At 38.7% G+C, this 20,332-nt stretch overlaps 3 protein-coding genes across 4 annotated transcripts; 2 read left to right on the top strand and 1 right to left on the bottom strand.

Moving 5' to 3' along the window:
- Nucleotides 1–796: 796 nt before the first annotated feature.
- On the top strand, nucleotides 797–7,369 carry vsig10l (V-set and immunoglobulin domain containing 10 like). The gene is made up of 12 exons (XM_075466061.1): nucleotides 797–1,038; nucleotides 1,281–1,610; nucleotides 1,804–2,076; nucleotides 2,183–2,449; nucleotides 2,738–2,980; nucleotides 3,120–3,398; nucleotides 4,147–4,239; nucleotides 4,668–4,892; nucleotides 4,989–5,102; nucleotides 6,380–6,420; nucleotides 6,618–6,704; nucleotides 6,795–7,369. Exons 1-12 carry the CDS (start codon nucleotides 966–968, stop codon nucleotides 6,867–6,869), a joined length of 2,100 nt encoding a protein of 699 aa, XP_075322176.1. The 5' UTR covers nucleotides 797–965; the 3' UTR covers nucleotides 6,870–7,369.
- A 1,561-nt stretch (nucleotides 7,370–8,930) lies between these two features.
- On the top strand, nucleotides 8,931–15,202 carry lim2.5 (lens intrinsic membrane protein 2.5). Of its 2 annotated transcripts, XM_075466761.1 has the most exons (5): nucleotides 8,931–9,020; nucleotides 13,022–13,234; nucleotides 14,164–14,313; nucleotides 14,503–14,637; nucleotides 14,982–15,202. In XM_075466761.1, exons 2-5 carry the CDS (start codon nucleotides 13,057–13,059, stop codon nucleotides 15,041–15,043), a joined length of 525 nt encoding a protein of 174 aa, XP_075322876.1. In that variant the 5' UTR covers nucleotides 8,931–9,020; nucleotides 13,022–13,056; the 3' UTR covers nucleotides 15,044–15,202. The 2 variants fall into 2 exon arrangements, with proteins under 2 accessions (XP_075322876.1, XP_075322875.1); XM_075466760.1 differs by lacking the exon at nucleotides 8,931–9,020 and having other exon boundaries at nucleotides 12,884–13,234.
- LOC142380837 (free fatty acid receptor 2) lies at nucleotides 14,900–20,295 on the bottom strand. Its single transcript, XM_075466759.1, has 7 exons — nucleotides 20,240–20,295; nucleotides 19,863–20,126; nucleotides 18,993–19,295; nucleotides 18,816–18,912; nucleotides 18,607–18,660; nucleotides 18,341–18,522; nucleotides 14,900–16,492 (listed from the first exon to the last, which is right to left on the bottom strand). Exons 6-7 carry the CDS (start codon nucleotides 18,364–18,366, stop codon nucleotides 15,571–15,573), a joined length of 948 nt encoding a protein of 315 aa, XP_075322874.1. The 5' UTR covers nucleotides 18,367–18,522; nucleotides 18,607–18,660; nucleotides 18,816–18,912; nucleotides 18,993–19,295; nucleotides 19,863–20,126; nucleotides 20,240–20,295; the 3' UTR covers nucleotides 14,900–15,570.
- Between the last annotated feature and the right edge of the window lie 37 nt (nucleotides 20,296–20,332).

Here is a 20,332-nt window from a genome sequence, read left to right on the forward strand (position 1 = left end):
TATTGAAACTAATTGATATCTGTTCTCTTTTAACCATTTACTTAAACATTTCACATTATCATGATATTACAGTATTCATGATTTCCTGTAAGTTCAGTTATGAAATGTTTAAGACTGTTTCTTTTTTCGTGCCCTTTCAGTGCAACTACTCTGCATTAGTTTGAATATTCAGTTGTTTCATCGGGAAAGATTTAAGCAGGATTTAGCTTCAGATTCGACTTAATCTGTGTTTTCAAGGATGTAGTCTGTGCTGCTTCCAAATTGTAGGTGTATAATGCTTCTACACCCTTCTTGTTTCTGTTTACAGAAGGAGAGTCGAGATCAATTCATTTTTGTTCCATTAATTCTTGGTAGTCATTCAGCCTGAAGCAGCAATCTCTTCACAATTTGAATTTTGGTTTAAAGGTGAAAAAGGAGATCATTATAAAAGATACTTATGGCCTAACTGTAATACATTTGAGATTGAATAAATCCACTTTTAACAATTAAGTATTTCAACTTTAGAGCGTTTATAATGGTGTCTAAAGCTGTTCATGTAATAGTTTTAAGTAGTGCCTTTTAAGTCTTAATACCAGAGTTATACCGAGCTTCTTCTAATCTGCAGAAGAAACAAAAAAAGAAAAGAAAACATGATCATAATAAAACTTTGTACTCGTACTTCTATAAGTCACAAAATGAAGGTATATTATACAGTATAAATATATACATATATACACGCAGTGTCCCCATAATTATTGTTTTAAGATTAAGGGGCGTGGCCTTCCTATAACTATCCAGGCTTTGACGCACAGGTGAGCTACTCACGGCTGTTAGCTGTCCCTCGTCTCTCGGTCGCACAGGAGGACAAACAGACGACGAGACGCCGTGGACTCTTCTTTGATTTTAGTTAAAACTATCAGAACTCGAATTATTCATTTTATACTTTGTTGCGGAGCTCCTGAAGTGGTGCGTCTGTTCTACTAAAAATGAAGTGGATGGAAGAATTAGATGGATTAAACTCCGTTTTTCTGGCCGTTTTATTTAGTTTTACATTTCAAGGTGAGCTTAAAATTGCGTTCCAGTTTGATAACTTGACGTTTTGCTCTACTTTGTTTTCACAGACAATTTACAAAAAAAAAAAAAAAAAGGCTTATTTTAATTTGAATAGACTCATTTTTACATTTTATTCCCGAAAGTCTTACAGAAGTCTTGTTTTTCTTATGGGCCCACAGTCCATTAACGATTGAATGAATAAATTAATATTTCATCTTTGAGCTCATCACATTGCTCCTTCCTGACAGGTGCCAACTGTGAACTAGTGGTTTCTCCTGCTGGTCCTACTGTGGTGAATACGTTAGCTGGCAGCACTGTGACTCTGGCTGTGTCCTTCAGTGGTGCTCCAGACCCAGTGGTTGCTTGGATCAAGGAAAATATACCTGTCGGCACTTGGACTATAAAATCCAATTCCCCTCCAGACATAGCCAAAAACAGCAGGGATGTGCTCACGATAGAGAAAGATGGTTCCCTTACCTTTATAAATGTGCCACTTAACTTTACTGGCAACTATACTGTGGAGTTGACAAAGTCTGGACTGGAAAAAGCTTCAACTACTTTCACTCTGAAGATATTTGGTGAGTACTTCACCGAGTCAAGTTTGGATATGTATTGGTGTTGTGGCAAGATGATTTAAGCTGCTTTAACTTTCATATGATGTAGTTTGGAAATTTCTGCGTTGCATTTTGTGGCACATTTATTCATGTGCCATCCCTAAAAGCATCACAGAAATTACCTTTGAAAGAAAAATGCCTTTTTTTTTGTCCTCAGAAAACATCCAGACTGTGACTCTAAGCACTCAGCCGGATGTTGCCAAAGAGGGAACTGAACGCTTGACCTTAAACTATAGCATGCGGCAAGGAGTTGTCGAGCAACAGATTTGGTACTTTAACGACAGAGAATTAAAAAACAACTTGCACTATTTGGTGGAAGAAAGGAGCCTTGTGATCCTCAGACCAAACCGAAGCGACATAGGACGGTACACAGTGTTACTTTCAAACCCCTTCAGCAGTGTGACAGCTCATAAGGATGTGACTGTACACTGTAAGAATAATGCAAATATTTTTCTGTTTCTTTCTATGCCAGTCTTTCGTTTACATTCTTTCAAGTTTTGGTAACTCTTCTCTCTATGCTTTGTGGACTGTTGTAGATGGACCGGATGAGCCCATAATTGTAGCACAACCTGCTAAGCCTTTCCATGTAGCAGGAGACTCTCTGAGCCTCTCTTGCCACGCTGAGGGACTCCCACAGCCGACTGTTATGTGGGACTTTGGTGGTGAAATTCTTTCTGACACCCTCAAAGGAGTCCTAAATCTGACAAATGTAATGACGAGTCAAGGAGGTGTTTATACCTGCACCTTGCTCAATGAGTTAACTGAGGAAAGGCGTGAAAAGGCTGTGACTGTAAGCATTTTTGGTATGTGAAAAACAGAAGTTTTCCTTTAGTCATGTGTGTTAATGTGACTTTTTCCATAATATTGCATTTTTCTTTAGGCTTGTTCTTCATTGAGTGTGATGATTCTGTTACACCTGCAAAGATAATGCAGTTTTGATATTTAGATCAACTTGGAAAACTTATAAGAACAAAGATATCACCAGGTGTCGTTCATATTTGTAGTAATAGATGTAAATTTGCACACAAACATGAGTACCTAAGTGACAATTTTGAGATTTTTAACATCAGATTATTTTTTTCCTGGAACAGAGAGGCCGTTGGGGAGCCCAATGTGCTCTGTGCTGTCGGTGAATAACGTCATGCTGCAGTATCTGTGTTCGTGGATGAGGGGAACTCCGCAGGCCCAGCTGTCTTTCCCAGGACTAAGCAACACCAGCAGTGGGGCAGGAAGCTTCAGCCTGACTGTCACTGCCTCTGCTAACTTTAACAAAAAAACTATCATCTGCATGGCAGACCACCCAATCGAGCAGAATAAGTGCAATATTACAACAAGTATGTTATTTTTTTTCTCCCTCTTTCTCTTGTCTATGAATAGTCAAGCCAAGGGAATTTTATGACAGCCTGCCATTCAAAAATGTGCTTTGACTTTTACAAACAACCCTAAACAAGACCCTAACTGAATGTTCTTCAGGTAGTCCATTAGAGTTCATTCCAGCTATCAGAACCACCGTAGATCTTGATGGCAAAATAGTGGTCACTATCCACTGTATCAGCGAGGCTTCCCCCGAGGCTGTCGTGTCCTGGTTCAGAGGCAGTGAGCCTGTCACCAGTGGGACATTTTACCAGATCAGCAGTAACACCACTCAGCTGAAGATTCGCGATTACAATATCAGCAACTTCCTCCTCCAAAACTACACCTGCACATGTCGCAACCCGTTGGGCAGCCAAATAGGGCAAATTCAACTACAAGGTAAAGTATCTCAAGTACTTTCTATTTTGTGTGACTGTATTGACTTTATGTAGCTTCATGTCCAGTGTGGTGTTGCTCATACTTTGGCTTTATAAAAGAACCCCCTCCCAAAATGTGCTGTTGTTTCCAACTAAGGTAAAGCAATCCTGTCCCCCAGGTCACAGTTGAACTTCTTTACTCTTTAGAAATTATTGTGTGATTTTTGACAGTTAGTAAGTCCGGTTATAAATTGCTAAATATGGATGCATAGAAATCAAACATTTAACTGCATTGATGATTCATAAAGGTTAAGAATAACTAGAATTTCTTGCTTCCAGCTTTATAGTTAACAGTTTTCTCGGCTTTCTGATGATGGTACTTTTTAGAAAAATTAGGAGTGACATGATTAACTTCATTGTCACTATATCTACTAATCTCTATAAAAGCTGAAAGTAATATGGACTGAAAATAATTGTTAGTTTTAGCACTGAATAACTGAAATATCTTCACTGTAACAAATGAATTTGAATATCTTAAATTGTTGAAGTGACACTTTATTTCTAGTCACCCTAAAACAGTAAAACAGTAAGGTTTCTGTTGCCTTCCACTTCTAATTTGGAATACTACTTGCATTACCAGAAACAAAGCACAATGGGCCCTCAGAGGGAGCGTTAAGTAATCCCTGAGAGTGATGTTTCCCTTTAAACAAAGCTCTACAGTCTTTGTATCCCTCAGCTCCCCCTCACCCCCTGTCCCCGTCCTTTTCCAGGGCCGTCGATCTCAGATTCCAGTTTGTTCCCTAATAAAGATGGAACCGTCATCACATTGACCTGGGAAGTCCCACCTACATCTGTTGTAACAGGTAATGCTGAAATTAACTTGAGGAAAGCAGTTCTTGAAAGCTCCAGGCAGAGTAATCTTCATGCAAAAATCTATATACAAAACACACAAACCCAACCTACCTGTTTCAAATTCATACATCTAAGCAGAACTCCTCAGGAGGAGTGCTGACTAAATGTTCAAAACAAAAACTCTTCACAGAGGATAGGGGTGTAAATATTGTGTAATGTATTAAGCCTCCATCTGAGCAGGGCTGTGTCTGGGAAAAATATTTTAAGGACAGAACTACTTTGAATAACAATTATCAGTTTTGTTAAATATGTGCATAATGTTACTTAATAAATAAGTATGATAATTAATTAATTAATAAATATATTATTTTAAAAAAAAGTTCAATAATCAGTAAACACTGATAAAACAACACAGCTGTATGTTCTTTTGTTTTGACAGGGTTTGACATCCAGATGAAAGGACCAGATCTTCTGAATAAAAATGGTAATGCCACTCATATTAAAGACAGCTCAAATGGATTCCGCACTATTCAGCAGAAACCTGGTTCTGCCAGGAGTACAGACATCTTTGTCCTTGATCCCAACTTGACCTACCGGTTTCGAGTCATTCCCAAAGCTCGCATGACTGATGGAGAGCCATCAAAGGTCCATAGAATTGGTCCAGGTATGGCAAATTGTAAACATGTGTTAAAGCCTGAAATTTGTTTTAGTTAGTTTATGATGACGCTGTTGATTATGGTCTGTCCGATACCAATTGAAGGGCTGAGTGGGCCTGCCATTGCTGGCATTGCAGCTGGAATCCCGTGCAGCATCCTCTTCCTGCTCCTGCTGGGTGGCCTCATCTACCTCGTTGTGTACTGCCACAGGAAGAAAAGTACGTGAAGTTAAACCCCAGGTGTAAAGGATTTATACCTGTGTGCCGTACTGAGTTACATATGCAGTTTTATCAAGCTACAGCTAAAGCTAGATTTTGCTGTTTTATTAGGATGCTGTCCTTTGTCCTTGTGTAAAAGCCTATGTGGGCAATCAATTTTTTGACAAAAGTATACCAAACTCCATCACAGTAGGAGGCACGGGGCACTATAGTTACTATGTTAGTATTGGGCTTTTTCCTGTTGAAATATGACATCTATTGCAAAACCAACTGAGAACAGTGCAGCTGGTATGTTTAAAGCTCAATGCATTTGGTACACGATGAATCTTTTCTTTTTCCCAAATGAGTTGCACATTTTAAAGTTTGTCGGAACAACACAATAATTTTATATTTTCTGATGTCATGTAATATCACTATGTTTTATTCAACAATCATGCTCCAGGCCTTTCTGGCTTGGATCCTCTACCAAAGCCCTGGGAGTTTGGTGTTTGATGGTTCTGCACAGCATCTTAGCTGTTCCTTGGACTGTGCTCCTCTGGACAGAGATCTCTGATGTTGTTCCTGGAATCTGTTGGAGCCACTCTCCCAGTTTGGAGCTCACGGCCTTAAGTGCTCTGATCACTATTGACACCACTGTTGCCTTGACTTCTCACATCTTTTCAATATCCTGTTTCGGCCCTTAGTATTTTTTCAGCTCCTTGTATTCCTTCTCGTTTAAGTTGCTGTTGCTTAAAGGGGGAGTTCGTTTTTTAAACCTGGACCTTATTTCTGGCATAAAATACGTTCATCTACTCACCGATAACAGTTTTGTGAAACTTGGTGTCCTTCGGAAGCTATTTAGATTACTCGAGATCCGCGTATATCCATATAACGGGAGTGAACGGGGGTCATAGACAATACATCCTCTAAATAAGGCATTATCTCTCTTTATTTCACCTTTAAGACGAATGAATGAATGAACGCATACTATTGCACTGTTACATCAAACTGTTATCGGTGAGTAGATGAACGTATTTTATGCCAGAAATAAGGTCCAGGTTTAAAAAAACATTACGAACTTCCCTGTTAAGATTGCTACATCTAAGACTTCTGATTTTTCCCGGATTATTTTTTCAAAAGCAATAGGTTATGTAGCACAACATACTGTGCAGATCAGTCATACTGGAACGTGGGGTACACTGCAACAAGTTTTAAACATGATGAGATATTGAATATAAAACTCTATTTTGTGTCATGGGGAATGTTTTCTTTTTTCTTTTTGCCTTTTATGTATACAGGTCATCAGACAAGATATCCTGTGTCCAGAGCCGTTGAGAAGGTCTGAATCAATTCCCTGAGTAGCTTTGGTACAGATGTATTATTTAATAGTGTGAGCTGGTGTGGGGCTCGTGGGGTGTAAGACAGGCTTTATACGATAAATGACATATTATGCACCAAATAACTGTTTTTTTAAGACTTGTTGCAACGTCAACTCTCTGACATTAGTCTCTTGTTTTGATATTGTGTTGCTCACAGGCAAAAGCATCTCAGCCGGATATAACTCCTCATAACCTGATGGCAGGAGGCTTGAAGTCTCTTCCCGACTACAACAGATTGCAGCAGGTAATCTCTATGAACAAATAAGAATATGTGAAATTCTACAAATCAAATAACAGCAAACAAACTGGCTTTTCTTTCTCTTTTTCTCCTCAGACCCTTTCTGAAAGATCTGTATCTCTGCCCACATTTGTCCCTCCACCACCTGTCAGAGTTGCAACAACTGTCTAATTTTTGATGTTTGATGTATATATTTTGTACAGTACACTTTATTTTTTGTTTTCCTTTTATTTTATGTTGTGGAGAAAATGAGTCGAATCACGCGTTGGTCAGCCGTCCATTAGGGAGTTTATTGAACAAACTGTCACAGCAAATATGCATACGGAATGTACAAAATGTCCGCCGTCTTCCTTCTGTGATCTCTCTTTATGCTGGTCCTTATCAAAACAAGCGTACGTGGCACTCTCTGGAGGTGCCTAATGTTAAACAACTCTTCTAACTATCAACAATATTCATCTGAACCAGTCAGCAAGGCACACGATGTAACTAGGCCAGAAGTCATGAGAATGTCATGACATCCTTCTCCCACATTTACAGATTGGTTTTCTATACACATGTAAAATTAACTTAATTAACTAAAGAAATTAATGTGTTTCAGTTCAGTTTCTAATCATATCAAACTTTTATTTGTAACTATGTTCATTCATAACAATAAATCAAAGTGTGAATTGCTAGTAAATGTATTCTTACTTGCATAACTTACATAACTTTATAATATTACTTCTTCCTCCACTTATCAAAAATGCATTGACACTTCAAATACATATTTGTGTCTAGGTTGTAATTTCAGTGTTCAGTCGTGTTATTCCTAATGTTTAGCCTCCCTCATGGAATAACAATGACTGTGGGTTTTTCTCAGAGGCCCTCATTTCCATGTACAGTGGCTTGAAAAAGTATTCACCCCTCGAGGCATTTTTCTATATTTTGCTGCCTTACAACCTGGAATTGAAATGGATATCGGGGGGGATTTTTTCTCATTTTACACAACCTTGAAGATAGTAAAAGATTAAAAAAAAAACCACGACACTTGAGCTGGGATAACTATTCACACAAACACACACCTCTTCCCTCAAACTTAGTGCTTTGTTGAGCCACATTTTGCTGCCATTCAGCTGCTTGTCTCTCAGAGTATGTTTCTATGAGCTTAGCACATCTTTCCATTAGAATATTTGCCCATTCTTCAAAGCAAAATTGCCCCAGCTTCTTCAGGTTGGATTGGGCTGTGCTGGTGTGCAGTGATCTTTACGATGTGTCACAAACTCTGTTGGATTGAGTTCTGTGCTTTGAGAAGGCCATTCCAGCATATTTAAACATTTCCCCTGCTTAGAGGCACCTTCCGAGGGTGGACCTCTGTACTACTCTCAAATCTCTAGAGGACTCAAATAGGATTTCCCCATAACTTGCACCATTATTCATTCTCTCACTTCTGACAAGTTTTCCAGTTCCTGCAGATAGAAACATTCCCACAGGAAAATCTGCCACCACGATTGCATCTGTATGGGGAAGGTGTTCTTGTGGTGATGAGTGGTGTTTGATTTTTGTCAGACAGCCAGAAAGTTCAATTCTACTCTCATCTAGCCAGATGACCTTCTTCCATATGCTCGAGGAGTCTCACACGTGCCCTTTGAACTATAAATGTGCTTTCAATTTTTTATTTTTTTTTCTGATCACTCTTCTCATATGGACAGATACACCAGTCTCCCCCGTGGATCTTTCCAGCTTCTTCAGTACTACTTTTGGTCCCTTTGTTGCCTCTGTGATCAATGCTCCCCTTGCCTGGTGTGCAAGTGTCGGTGGATGGTCCTCTCAAAGCAAGTGTGTTATGTTGCCATATTCTTTCCATTTTTGATGATAAATGTATTGATGCTCCATGGGATTATCAAGGTTTTGGATATTCAGAAAAAAAAAAAAAAAACAGCTCCAAAACTTTGTACCTGACCAGGATGGAGAGCTCCATGGTCTTCACTTGCTTGGTGGTACCTCTTGATTATTGTTGTTGCTGAGCCTGGGACCTCTGAGAACAGGTGTATATATACCAAGATAAGGTGACAATTAGATTCCACACAGGTTATGTATCTAAGTATATGACTTCTTAAGGTGATTGTAAACGAAAGATCTTATCTAAGGGCTTCATTGCAAAAGGGGCGAATACATCTGCACACACCACTCTTCTCGTTTAAACTTTTGTTTTTTTTTAAATATTCAAAATACTTTCTTAATTTCATTTCTATCCACAGACCTGTCCAGGGTGGACCCTGCCTATGACAGCTGGGGTGGGCTCCAGCCCCTCCCCACCCCACGACCCTGAATTGGAATAAGCAGGTATAGAAAATGAATGAATGATTGAACTTCTATTCACCAATTTTGACTATTTTTGTGCATATTCAATAAATATACAGATAATGATAAGTAACAATGAAAAAATATGATTACAAAATTTAAAAACCAAAACAAATAACAGGTAGTAACGCATAAAGATATAAAAAATGCCACGTCAGGTACAGTATATACTGCTGAAAGCCACTCTAAGGTGTTGTCTCTGATTAAGTTAATGATGTTGAAGTGTTAACAATCTTTAAGCTTAGCTGTGATCACAAGAATTTTCTATAGTGAACTATTGCTCATTGAGGCTTAAGACATCGCCATGAATGGGTTAATGAGATGAATTATTTGAGCCATCTGATCCAAACTGCTCTGTTTTGATCTCTTTGTTTTCTTAATTCCACCTAAATAGATACAACTGTCAGTTAGCATCATATGACTTTCTAACAACAGTACAGTCCAAAAAGAGACGTGTACATATGAATATGATTATCACATCTAGCACTGATGGACAGATATTAATTTTCTGTCTCGCTGAGATTGATTAATCTGTTTGTCAGCAAGCCTCTTATTTATTTGTTTATTCATAAACAAATTCTTTTGGAAGCTCTTTTACTGCAACATACATGCCTGCACATGATCGATAACTTCATTTCCTTGTGCATAAATACGTTACACGTCAGTGCAGCAGATGGTGCTATGGAGCAGGGAAAGACATCCATGATATGAATAATGACAAAACAGTCAGATGACAACAGACTTGTCTTCACATACTTTAACTCGGTTAGAAACTACAGCTGTGTTTGTTTGGAGGGAGGAGGACGTAATAATATATATATAATATAGACACCTTAATGTTATCAAGTTGATACAGTATCTTTATTTGGGATTTGTTTTATTTTTGATTCTGGCTGAAAAAACAAAAAATACTGTTGCATCAGTTCTCATAAGATGCTAGTTGTCAACCTACAATTTTAGGGAGAGAACTTGAAGAAATGAGGAAGAGCTCATGCAAATGATGACATTGTTTGATTGTGTGGAGCACTGTTAGACTTATTGACAATGTGTTGAAACTATTTAGCACAGTTGCACAATTATTACCCAATGAGGTTACATCATCTGAGCTTGCAGGACTTTTTAGTTTAAACAACTTGCATTTACGACTGATAATGAACAACACACGAGTTTGATTAAGTACACCTGCTCCTGCATCACGAGAGTCACAGCTTCATGTGAATTGTAATGACATAATAACTCTTTGTTATCTTTTTTACGACAAGGAAACTCCCTCTTTAAATTATTTTCTACATATAAAAGTTTATTCTCTGCCAGGTGAAACATGAATACATTAGAATGAGTAGTGCTTAGAGATGGGGACAAACCAACAAGAGGGAAGCCCAGCTCAGCTGTGGTGTAACATTTGTTATGTTTTTTTTTAGAACCACAGTGGTAAATTTCATGTTGGTTACACAAATGAGGAAATAGAGTTATGACACTCACAGGACGTGCAAACACTCGTGTGAAAGGGTGATTCTACACTTTAACCTTGTTGCACCTAAAACTGTAGGAATATCTGATCTGCAAATGTAACCCTTTAAAGAATGTTAAATACATTTCAGGCTGTTTTTTTAATTGTTTACTGTATATCGTTTGTTTACTGTATCCAGTTTCTAAGAAATTAATAAAAGCACATATAATTGCTGCTTGTGTCATGCAGACGGCAGAGGTCCCTGCAAATTAAAACAGATAATCTAAGGTGTCATTTGCTGTATCACATATGTATTCTAATAATCGAGTATGTGGCATATGTTGTGACACCTGTGACTATTCTAAGAAAGTGTACGTGTCATGTGATTTATACATGGCTGTATAAATATGATAATAATGCTACTAAAGCTACTTGTTGGAACACTGTGATGCTTAGTTTAGTTTGATGGTGTCAGGGAATTATTACTAAAATCAATGTGTTATGTTGTACAAGAATTCACTGTAGTTTGGTTGGTGAAGCAAAAATGTAACTTTTGATTATGCTGAATAGTCCGGTTCATTCTCACAGCAAACCCCAACTTCACTGTCAAATGGGTTTTTGCATTAATAATTCTGTGAGCAGATCAACCAAAATGACCATTACTACCTCTGCAAAGCTAGAATTCCTGTCAGAGTTGGAATAGGTTGTACTTGATTTTACAGGTGTGCCCAATGTTAATATTACTATAACAATACTAAACATATTTTGTGCTAATGTAGTACAGAAGTTAGTACATTCACTATGGTGTATTAGGCAGCCATTCAGTGTCAGTGCAACAAACTACAACATCATTACACATCCAGGTTGAAGATGTATAACACATTCTGTATGCAGCATGTCATTTTTACATCTCTTTGGTCATGTATCTGCTCTAAGCGTGTATGTGTCCCTATAACCACACCCCTCCTACACTGAAAGAAAGTGTGCACCTCAGCATGTTCCATTGACCACCGCAGTACTGCAAGCCTTTGCACATCCACAGTTCCAGAATGCCTGGTAGAACAACAGACGAGGACTGTGGCGCAGCAGCCTCATATCCCAGATTCCCCACCCCTCCATCCCCCAACACCACCCCCCCCTCCCCTCTTCCCTGAACCCCAAAATACTCCCATGTAGTTCAATGTGAACGAGTCACGTGGCTTTGGGCCCATCAGCTCAAGTGCATTTGTTCTGTGCTGATTGTTTTAAAGGATTTTGCCTCCATCAACAGAAAAGTGGAGGGGATAACCTTTTGGAATTCAGCCTAGAGCTTCCTCTTTGACGTTTTGCTCACTCCTGGCTTGTACTCTCTCTCACTCTTTCCCTGAGGAAAGGCTAATACTTAAGAGGATTGATTTATCCTGAGGAATTCTGGTAGGACAATATGGAGTGCTTAATTTATTTTTACCTCTCTTTTTCATGGCTAATGTCACTTTGTGTGAACAGGGAGTGAAAATAATTAATTTCATGTCATTGCATGCCGAAGTATGTCTAATGCATGTGGTCCCTGAAGGCCTTTTGTGTATTCCAGTCACAAACTTTCACGACTTAAGTCCACACTATTTACATGCAGTGTGCCTATTTTGTATACATTTGTGTCAGATTATTCTCTTCAGTGTCTCCATTTTCACAATTCACTTGAAGATAATTTTACTTAATACAGGTTAAATTTCTAAATATTGCTCTTAAGAGATTTGAATCTTGTTCCAGCCCTACTGTGTGGGTAGTGAAATATGTAAATGTTTGTAAATGTACATAAACATGTGTTCAGACTGAAATATTGCTTGGTGCCACTGACAGCTCAGAGCAGCAAATTTAAACAAATATTTGATACCCATATTTACATGTCAGTCTAATTTTTTCCAGCCATCACTTCCTCTTAAAGCATTGCATGTTTTCTGGAAACTGCCTATGTTGTTATTTTCTGATTTGGGTTTTCTGTTTTGTGATTGGCATGATAATTTCATGTAAGCCAGTAGCTTACGAGACAGAGTCTGAGTTTTACTTTCGCAGCAAACTGCGTACTCAAAGTAAAATGCGATGCATATTTATATATAGACTTAAACACCCCCATGAATCTTAAGGTAACATCTTTCTTGCGAAAGGAACTTGAAATGCTGCCTCGAATAAAAGAAAAAGTTTTGGCCTAGTATTAATATGAAAATGACACACACAAACATAACTGTAGGGAGGGTTCCTCTCTGTTGTTGAGGGGATGCAGGTGAATTCAGCTCTGTTACCAAGAGTTAAGTGATGGTTACAGTTCTTTCTGATTAGATTGATTTTGGGTTAAATCTAAATGAATGGCTTCTCCTTTTGAATCAAGGCAACAACAGTTACCAACACAGCAGACAGACTGACTCCTGTCACTTCAATCCCTTTCCAACAGACTAAACATTCAAACAAAAGCTGCAAAGCTGGCTATAGAAAATGAATAAGCTCATAATAACATCACTTGTACCACTGATTTCTGTCTTCTTTCTTTTTGGCACAGTGTACAAAGCCTTGGCTGACGTCATAGTTTCACTCATGATGTACAGTTTCATGGGAGGGGGCCTATTTTGTGCCATCGTGGGGAACATCTTGTTGGTGGTGTCCACAGCCACAGACTACTGGATGCAGTACCGTCTGTCCGGCAGCTTTGCCCATCAGGGCCTGTGGAGATACTGCATGTCTGGTAAATGCTACATGCAGACTGACAGCATTGGTAAGTAGGGAAGTATAAAGTGGGTGAATGGGGAAAAAAATAAAATAAAGCTTAGGCTTGTGGAAATGTTGCCCTGCAGATTTAATCAACATTCAGAGTGTTGCACAGTTGCTGTGACCATCATAGTTATCACAACCCACACCTGAAAGGCCACAAATAGCTGTAATAACCTTTATCTTATGATGGCACAGGTGAAAAAAATCAGGTGATCACAGACGATATTAATACAGATGAGCTTTGTGCCATCAATGTCTGTCACAAACTTGAAAACTTGTGTAAGATAGTTTCTGAGATATTTAAGTCTGGACCAGAAAAGTTAAACGTACATTTCTCTCGTTAAGCCACAGCTCGATTGACATGGAATGAAAACAGTATTGTACACAAGTTGTCCCTGTTAAAGAAAATTTAAAAAAATGTATACTACATATTTGGAGTCTGAAGAAACAAAAGTATCGCTGTTAACTTTTCTCAAACCGCCTACCTAACTATTTCAAACATAACTTTAACACTTTGTCTCGGGTGCAGGCCTTCTGTGAGTTTCAGCGCTAAGAGCTGCTGCTGTCGCCAGATAACGGAAGTTGTTTCTATTATAGGAAGTTTCTCGTAAGTAAGACGTAAGTTAGAAAATGCATGAAAATCAAACAACATGCAAGAAGTCAAATGCCAGAAAATTGTTCCTAAATACTACTATTGCACTTCATTGCCTGTCTTAAGCAACATGACCCTCATTAACAAATGGTGGTGTGAATCCAGCTATGCACTAGAAAAATTTGCAAGTTCTTGAAAGTCATTATAAAAATGGGAAATAGATTAAAAACCAGCAAGTTTTCAAACGTCATGGTATTTGAAAACTGAATAAAACTGCATATAAAAGGTTTGTAATTTGATTTCATTAGGTGTTTCTCTTTCCCTTGATTTCTCATCCTTAGCCTATTGGAATGCCACTCGTGCTTTCATGATCCTGTCTGCCATGTCATGCTTTGCGGGCATCATTGCAGGAATCCTGTCTTTCGCTCATTTCTCTGCTTTTGAGAGGTTCAATCGCTCATTTGCAGCTGGAATCATGTTCTTTGTTTCAAGTGAGTAATGGATTTGCTAACTGATCAATACCAAATTCAATTAGCTTTCTACTCCACATTTGTCCTAAATGTATACTGTATGATCTGGTACTGGCGTAGTACCACTGTTGCCAGGGTAATATCCAAATGAAATGACCTCTTATTTTAAGGATGTGTATTTACCATGTTACTCACTCTCTACCAAACCAGCTCTCTTTGTTCTGCTTGCAATGGCCATTTACACTGGGGTAACGGTGAACTTCCTGGGCAAGCGTTTTGGTGACTGGCGTTTCTCTTGGTCCTACATACTAGGCTGGGTGGCACTGCTCATGACCTTCTTTGCAGGTTTGTACACAGCTTTCAGAAATTTAGAAGACAGACACAATATTCCAGATATAGAACAGCTTAGTCTTGGGAAAAAAAAATCATAGAGCAGGAACAAACTTTTGTCACTTGAACATTTATTCATATATATTCTTGAAGTTTTTGCTGTTATGATGCTATGTTACAATCTCATCATTTGCACTTACAATATCACATGCACACAGTTAAAAAAGATAAAAGGAAAAAAAAAGGAACATTTAATGTGCAATAGTATGCTGTGGTGAAATTATCTTATTATTATGCTACATTAATTGTGGTAATGAACACTACACCTCTTTTCAGCTACTTTTGTTCTTGTTTTGCAGGTATATTTTACATGTGTGCCTACAGAATGCATGAGTGCAGAAGAGTGGCAGGCCCACGTTAAAGGAAATGGGAAATAACAAGTCAAAACTCAAAAGAATATAACACTTTCAAAACCAATCATTGTCCTGGAAATGATTAAAATTTGGAAATTTGCATATCTGCCAGACACGTCTATTGTTTTTTTTTTCATGTACAAGGGGAGTCTCTAAAACTGTCCTTAGGAGTGAGTGTGAGCGTGTGTGTGGTTGTTTGTCTTGTTTGTCTCTGTGTGGCCCTGTGATGGACTGGCGGACTGTCCAGGGTGTACCCTGCCTCTCGCCCGATGACTGCTGGGATAGGCTCCAGTCCCCCCGCGACCTGACCGACGGATTGAGCGGGTATAGAAAATGGATGGATGTACAAGGAGAAGCAATAGTTTGGAGTCGGATACACAGTCCATCTGAAAAGTTGAAGATCACTCTTCGCAAGAAGGGGGATATAATATATTTCAAAGGTGTTATTTGTAAAATGAACTTTTTTGTATGACAGTGTTTGACATTATGACAGTATTTAAGTACTCACATACATTATTGAAAGTCTGTTTTACTCTTAGCTCGAGCTGGTGCCCTGCCCATGCTGCAGCTTTGCAGCATTAAGCCCATACTTCCTGAAAACTGATTTTTTGTTGTTGCATTGGAAGATGGAGGAGGAAAAGTAGAAAATTATGGGATCGATACAAGTGTTGAAGGTGCTAAGCAGCAAGGTGTAATACCTCCACTCTGGACTCTTGCCTTCGAAGTAACCCACTAAATGAGATAAGTTGTATGGCAGAACACAAATGAGGAACACAGCAAGAGTACCCAAGGCCATGCCAATAGCCTTCTTCTTCTGCATCTTGGATATCCTGGGTCGGCTGTACAGAATCACTATCAGGCGCAAGTAGCAGTAAATAGAAATCCCAAGAGGGAAAAGGCAGAGCACTAAGAAAAACTCCAAACGCACTGGAAGGAGGACCTCCAACTGCTTCTCAGTGAAGTTTTCATAGCACACACTGGAGTTTGCGCTGGCCAGGAATGGGTGGTGCTGGATGATGAAAGTGATGCTGCAGTGCATTACTGAGATTAGCCAGATAACAGCACTTATAACAACTGGGTACACAGGTTTTTGCAGCTTATGATATGTTATGGGGAAGGCCACTGCTATGTAGCGGACCACACTGACTGCCATCAGCAGCAAGGAGCTGGTGTAGATTGTGGTGAAAAAGGTGAAGGCGGTGATGGAGCACATGAAGTCTGGCAGGTTCCATTTCATTTCTGACGCTGCTTCATGCATCTTCAGAGGAAGGATAATCAAGAAGAGCAGGTCAGACACGATCAGATTGAGTAGCAGTATGTCTGTTGGAAGAGGCTTGCAGTGGATCTTGACACAAAAACCATATAGTGCCAGGAGGTTGGAAGGAAAGCCAATCAGGAATGAAACGATGTAACCTGAGAGCAGAACCTCATTTTTCACAACTGACTCCATTACTGACCTAAAGCAACAGAAAAAAATAAACATCAATCAAAATGTGTGCCATAGAGACAATAAAATGACCTCAATTATTAAACCAACAAAGAGCCACAACTGGAGACTGCCATTTGTTTTCAAAGAAGTCAAATTAACATCTTTGAGTTTTGATCAGCACTACTCTAAATAATCTTAAAACTTCATCATGTTTTGTCATCCCATTTCTATTTTACTTGAGAATGATTAAAGTGAGGAATGCATATGAATTTTTATAACTCCTATTAAGTAAATATCTACATTTGTTTTATAAGATTAAATGATTTACTCACCTATAAGTAAAGTTTAAAATTGTTGAGACTTAAAATGAAACACCCAAACTCTGTCTGGTCTCATCAGACATTCACTTCATGTCTGAGGAGTTCAAAGATTAGCTGATATAAAACCATTGAAGCCGGAAACAGCAGGTCGCACTCTAACCTTGTGACACAGTTTTATTTAACCCATACTGTGCAATAAGCAGACTCAGTCTGGTTAATATTAACTAAAATGCAAAATACATCTTGACTTCCGTGGAAACATTCTGGGATCATGGTTATTTGGATTTTGTCTGGGCATAAGCAGCATTTTTTATAAGTTTTATAAGTTATACCTATGTATTTTTAAAATCTTAATTATTTATTAATTTTTACAAATACATTCAGTTCAGAAAACTCCTGTCTGGGCTTAAGTCCACAGTGACATGCAAACAGACATTGTGATTCAACAGCAGGGTGAACAATAGTTGTAACTGTAGCCTTAAAGGTAGGGTAGGAGATCCTGGATTTTGAGTCCAGCGAAGCTGCATTTTGAAAATACACAGGTAGAAAGTCCCAACCCTTTTCTTCACTTTCCCCCCGAAGGCACGCCTCTAGAGTACATGAACGCGCACGAGCACGAAGGTGCACGAGCGCTGTTCTGACAGCAAGCATCGATCGTTGCCGTATTTAGTATTTAGTATTTAGTTTATGCTAACTATACGTTTAATAATGCTAGGTGCTAGCCAAGCTGGCTCTAGTTTAGCTTCCTGCCAAGCTTCTGGACGTTCACGGACTGACACGGAGCAGGGTACGCGCACAGGGAGAAGGAGGGGGAGGGAGGAGCAGATTGCAGTTTGATAGACGGCATCAGTATCCAATCATTGTGAATGGTCCGTTCACAATGATTGGATACTGTTTTTCCTAGATTGTACGTTCCAGAGGCCACTAAAACTTTTCATATTTGTGTCAAAACTTTTAATTAATTGGTTGCAATGGGGGTGTGAAGAGTATTTCAAGCAATATGTAAAAAAATGTTCCAGAAAAAGATCCCCTACCCCGCCTTTAAGCCTACAGATCTATTCATGGTTGTGTGCATCGAGCTGCAAATTATACTTTGATTATCAGTCAACACTGCAACAGGAAATAAACATAGCCCTATATGTGTTTAGACGTTGCTGCGTCCTTTTACACAACTATATACTGAAGTCTGAATACCTCTGAAAGTAACTGTGGATGAGTCTGACAAAACTGTAACTAAACTGAAAGCACATAACAGAGCAATACTGTATATTTTGGAGATGGAAATTATATGAAACCCACTGTGTGATATTTGCAGTGGGTGTTTTCTAATCAGTAACAAGATAGTCATTCATGATGCAATGCACATCCTGTGGAAAGTCAAATGTCACGTATTAAAACTTTTGATTGACTGAGCAATAAAAGAAGTTTAAAACTATGCTTAATAAGAAAACACAATAAATCCAAAACAACAGACGCATTTATATATTAAATGTTTGATCTGAGAATTAGAGCCAGACAATAAATCCATTGATCCATCTAGACATTATTCACTTGACCTCTGCCAGCAGCTGTATTCCACCATCCTTGAATTGGTGTTGAATTGTTTCAGTGCTGCTGAAGCCCCGCTGATCTCCGCATATCTTCCACAAAATCATTGTCATAAACACTGGAAAGTCTGTCCTCCTCGGGGTTTCTCTCAGGTCTGTGTAGTTTTGGCTGTGAGTCTTCATCTTGTGTTCTAATTGCAAGAGAATATCAGTATAATGATGTCAAAAACTCTTATTGTCCTGAGACTAAAACTCAAGGTAAGGCTAAAACTCACCTTCTGGGAGGGACATATCTTTGGAGTTCGACATGGGCTGCACATTGTTGTGACCTTAAAGAAAGAAAGAAAAGTATGTTTAAATTCAACAAATCTTTACCAAATATTAGTCAAATGTTCAACGAGATGTCTCAGTTCCATATTTTTCCACACAACCTTGACTATCTTTACATAAACACAATCCATGACATGAAACAAATAATACAAACCTGTTTCTGGAATATTTTCTGTGAATAAATGGTGCACATCCCAACAGCAAAACACTTCCCAGGAGCATTAGGCATATTAGCCAAATGAACGAAGAAGCTGGAAAAAAAGCTTTATCAGTAAATATGAAATGCACAAAAAATATTAATCATGCTGTGCTCAACCTGTGTTTAACATACACATCTTTGACGAGTTGTCTGTCAGGCAAAGTGTGGAACAGCTGTATATCTGTTTGGTGTCACTGCCAACCCGATTCCACGCTGTGCATGATACATTAGTCAGGATGTTTAGGGCCAAATGTATTTCTCCAGATGCTACATTTTTCCTTATAAAGGATATGGAGGGGAATAAGGATGGGAGAGTGTCATTTCCATCAATAATCCAGGTAATAGAGGCATTAGGAAAGGCCTCAGCAAGGCAGAGACACTTGATAACATTTCCCTTCTGGCTGCAGGAGGATTCAGGTTGGATTAAAGGGGCATCTAGAAAGAGGGGATTAAAAAATATAGCTATTTAATACATAATAAAACCTCTTTGGTTTAGTGTTTTCAAATGTCAAACACTGTCATCAAACTAAAGATATAAATGCCACATAATATCCCTAAACTGAATCCTTGCTGAATTAAATGTGATGCAGATAGTGGAAAAGCTTGGGCTGAGATGACTGCAGTGATCAAGATTTATCAGGTTTCATAACAAATGAGTCTTTAACAAGGTTTGCACCCCTCCACCAATTACACAAGCAAATGTTAATTTCAGTGACAATAAAGACAACACAAGACATTGAAAGCTTACAGAGTCACATTTAAGAAACTGTGATTTGGGACAAAATCTTACAAATGCGAAGACTGTATATCATTTATTTTGCTGTTAGCAAGCTAGTGGGCATCTGCCATTGCCCTGGTAAACATCAACTTTTGATTGATTCATAAGGATGCATTAATATGAATATTAATAGGTCTTTGAAAAAGTTCTGCCACCTTTGGGGGCTGTTTTCGCAAATGGTGCAAATTTGTATAGCACAGAAATGAAAAAAAAAGATCTTTTACATTGAACATCCAGATCCACCCAGTTGGACTGCCCCGCTCCAACGTCATTGTGAGCCATGCAGGACAGAGAAGTATCTCGTGTGATGTTGTGGAATGATGTTATTTTCTCAGTTGAATTTATTTGACTGTTCTTGCCCATCTGTCGTCTGATCCACGAGTATGTGTGTGGGTCAGGGTTACTGTCAGTAGCACACTCTGTAGTGACGCTGTCACCCTCCATCACCGCTTCTTTTTCCGGGATCAGCGTCACAGAGGCAGGTTTATCTGCGGAGCCAGGAAATCATTCTAAGATCATAAAGCTCTCTGATATGAGCTGATGAGTAAATGCTCTTCTGTCATGTTCTGTATTCTGAACAGGCAAAATTGCTTTTACTTACAGAAAACATTGAGGGTTATTTGTTGACTTTCTGTGGTTAAGGTTTTGAACAGTGCAGAACATTTAATTTTACTGTTATGCACTTGGCGTGTTA

This window comes from Odontesthes bonariensis, chromosome 5, assembly GCF_027942865.1.
Source record: "Odontesthes bonariensis isolate fOdoBon6 chromosome 5, fOdoBon6.hap1, whole genome shotgun sequence".
NCBI classification, from domain to species: Eukaryota; Metazoa; Chordata; class Actinopteri; order Atheriniformes; family Atherinopsidae; genus Odontesthes; species Odontesthes bonariensis.

What these genes read in the sequence shown, in the direction of transcription:
- lim2.5 (XM_075466760.1), top strand. Translation starts at nt 12,958, where the DNA reads ATGAATAAGCTCATAATAACATCACTTGTACCACTGATTTCTGTCTTC. An exon ending in CATGCAGACTGACAGCATTG is followed by an intron (nt 13,235 to 14,163) that starts GTAAGTAGGGAA and finishes TCTCATCCTTAG; the next exon opens with CCTATTGGAATGCCACTCGT. An exon ending in GCTCATGACCTTCTTTGCAG is followed by an intron (nt 14,638 to 14,981) that starts GTTTGTACACAG and finishes CTTGTTTTGCAG; the next exon opens with GTATATTTTACATGTGTGCC.
- vsig10l (XM_075466061.1), top strand. Translation starts at nt 966, where the DNA reads ATGAAGTGGATGGAAGAATTAGATGGATTAAACTCCGTTTTTCTGGCC. An exon ending in ATTTAGTTTTACATTTCAAG is followed by an intron (nt 1,039 to 1,280) that starts GTGAGCTTAAAA and finishes CCTTCCTGACAG; the next exon opens with GTGCCAACTGTGAACTAGTG. An exon ending in TGTCCAGAGCCGTTGAGAAG is followed by an intron (nt 6,421 to 6,617) that starts GTCTGAATCAAT and finishes TGTTGCTCACAG; the next exon opens with GCAAAAGCATCTCAGCCGGA.
- LOC142380837 (XM_075466759.1), bottom strand. Translation starts at nt 18,366, where the DNA reads ATGGTGGAATACAGCTGCTGGCAGAG. An exon ending in GAATACAGCTGCTGGCAGAG is followed by an intron (nt 16,493 to 18,340) that starts GTCAAGTGAATA and finishes CTGTTGCTTTAG; the next exon opens with GTCAGTAATGGAGTCAGTTG.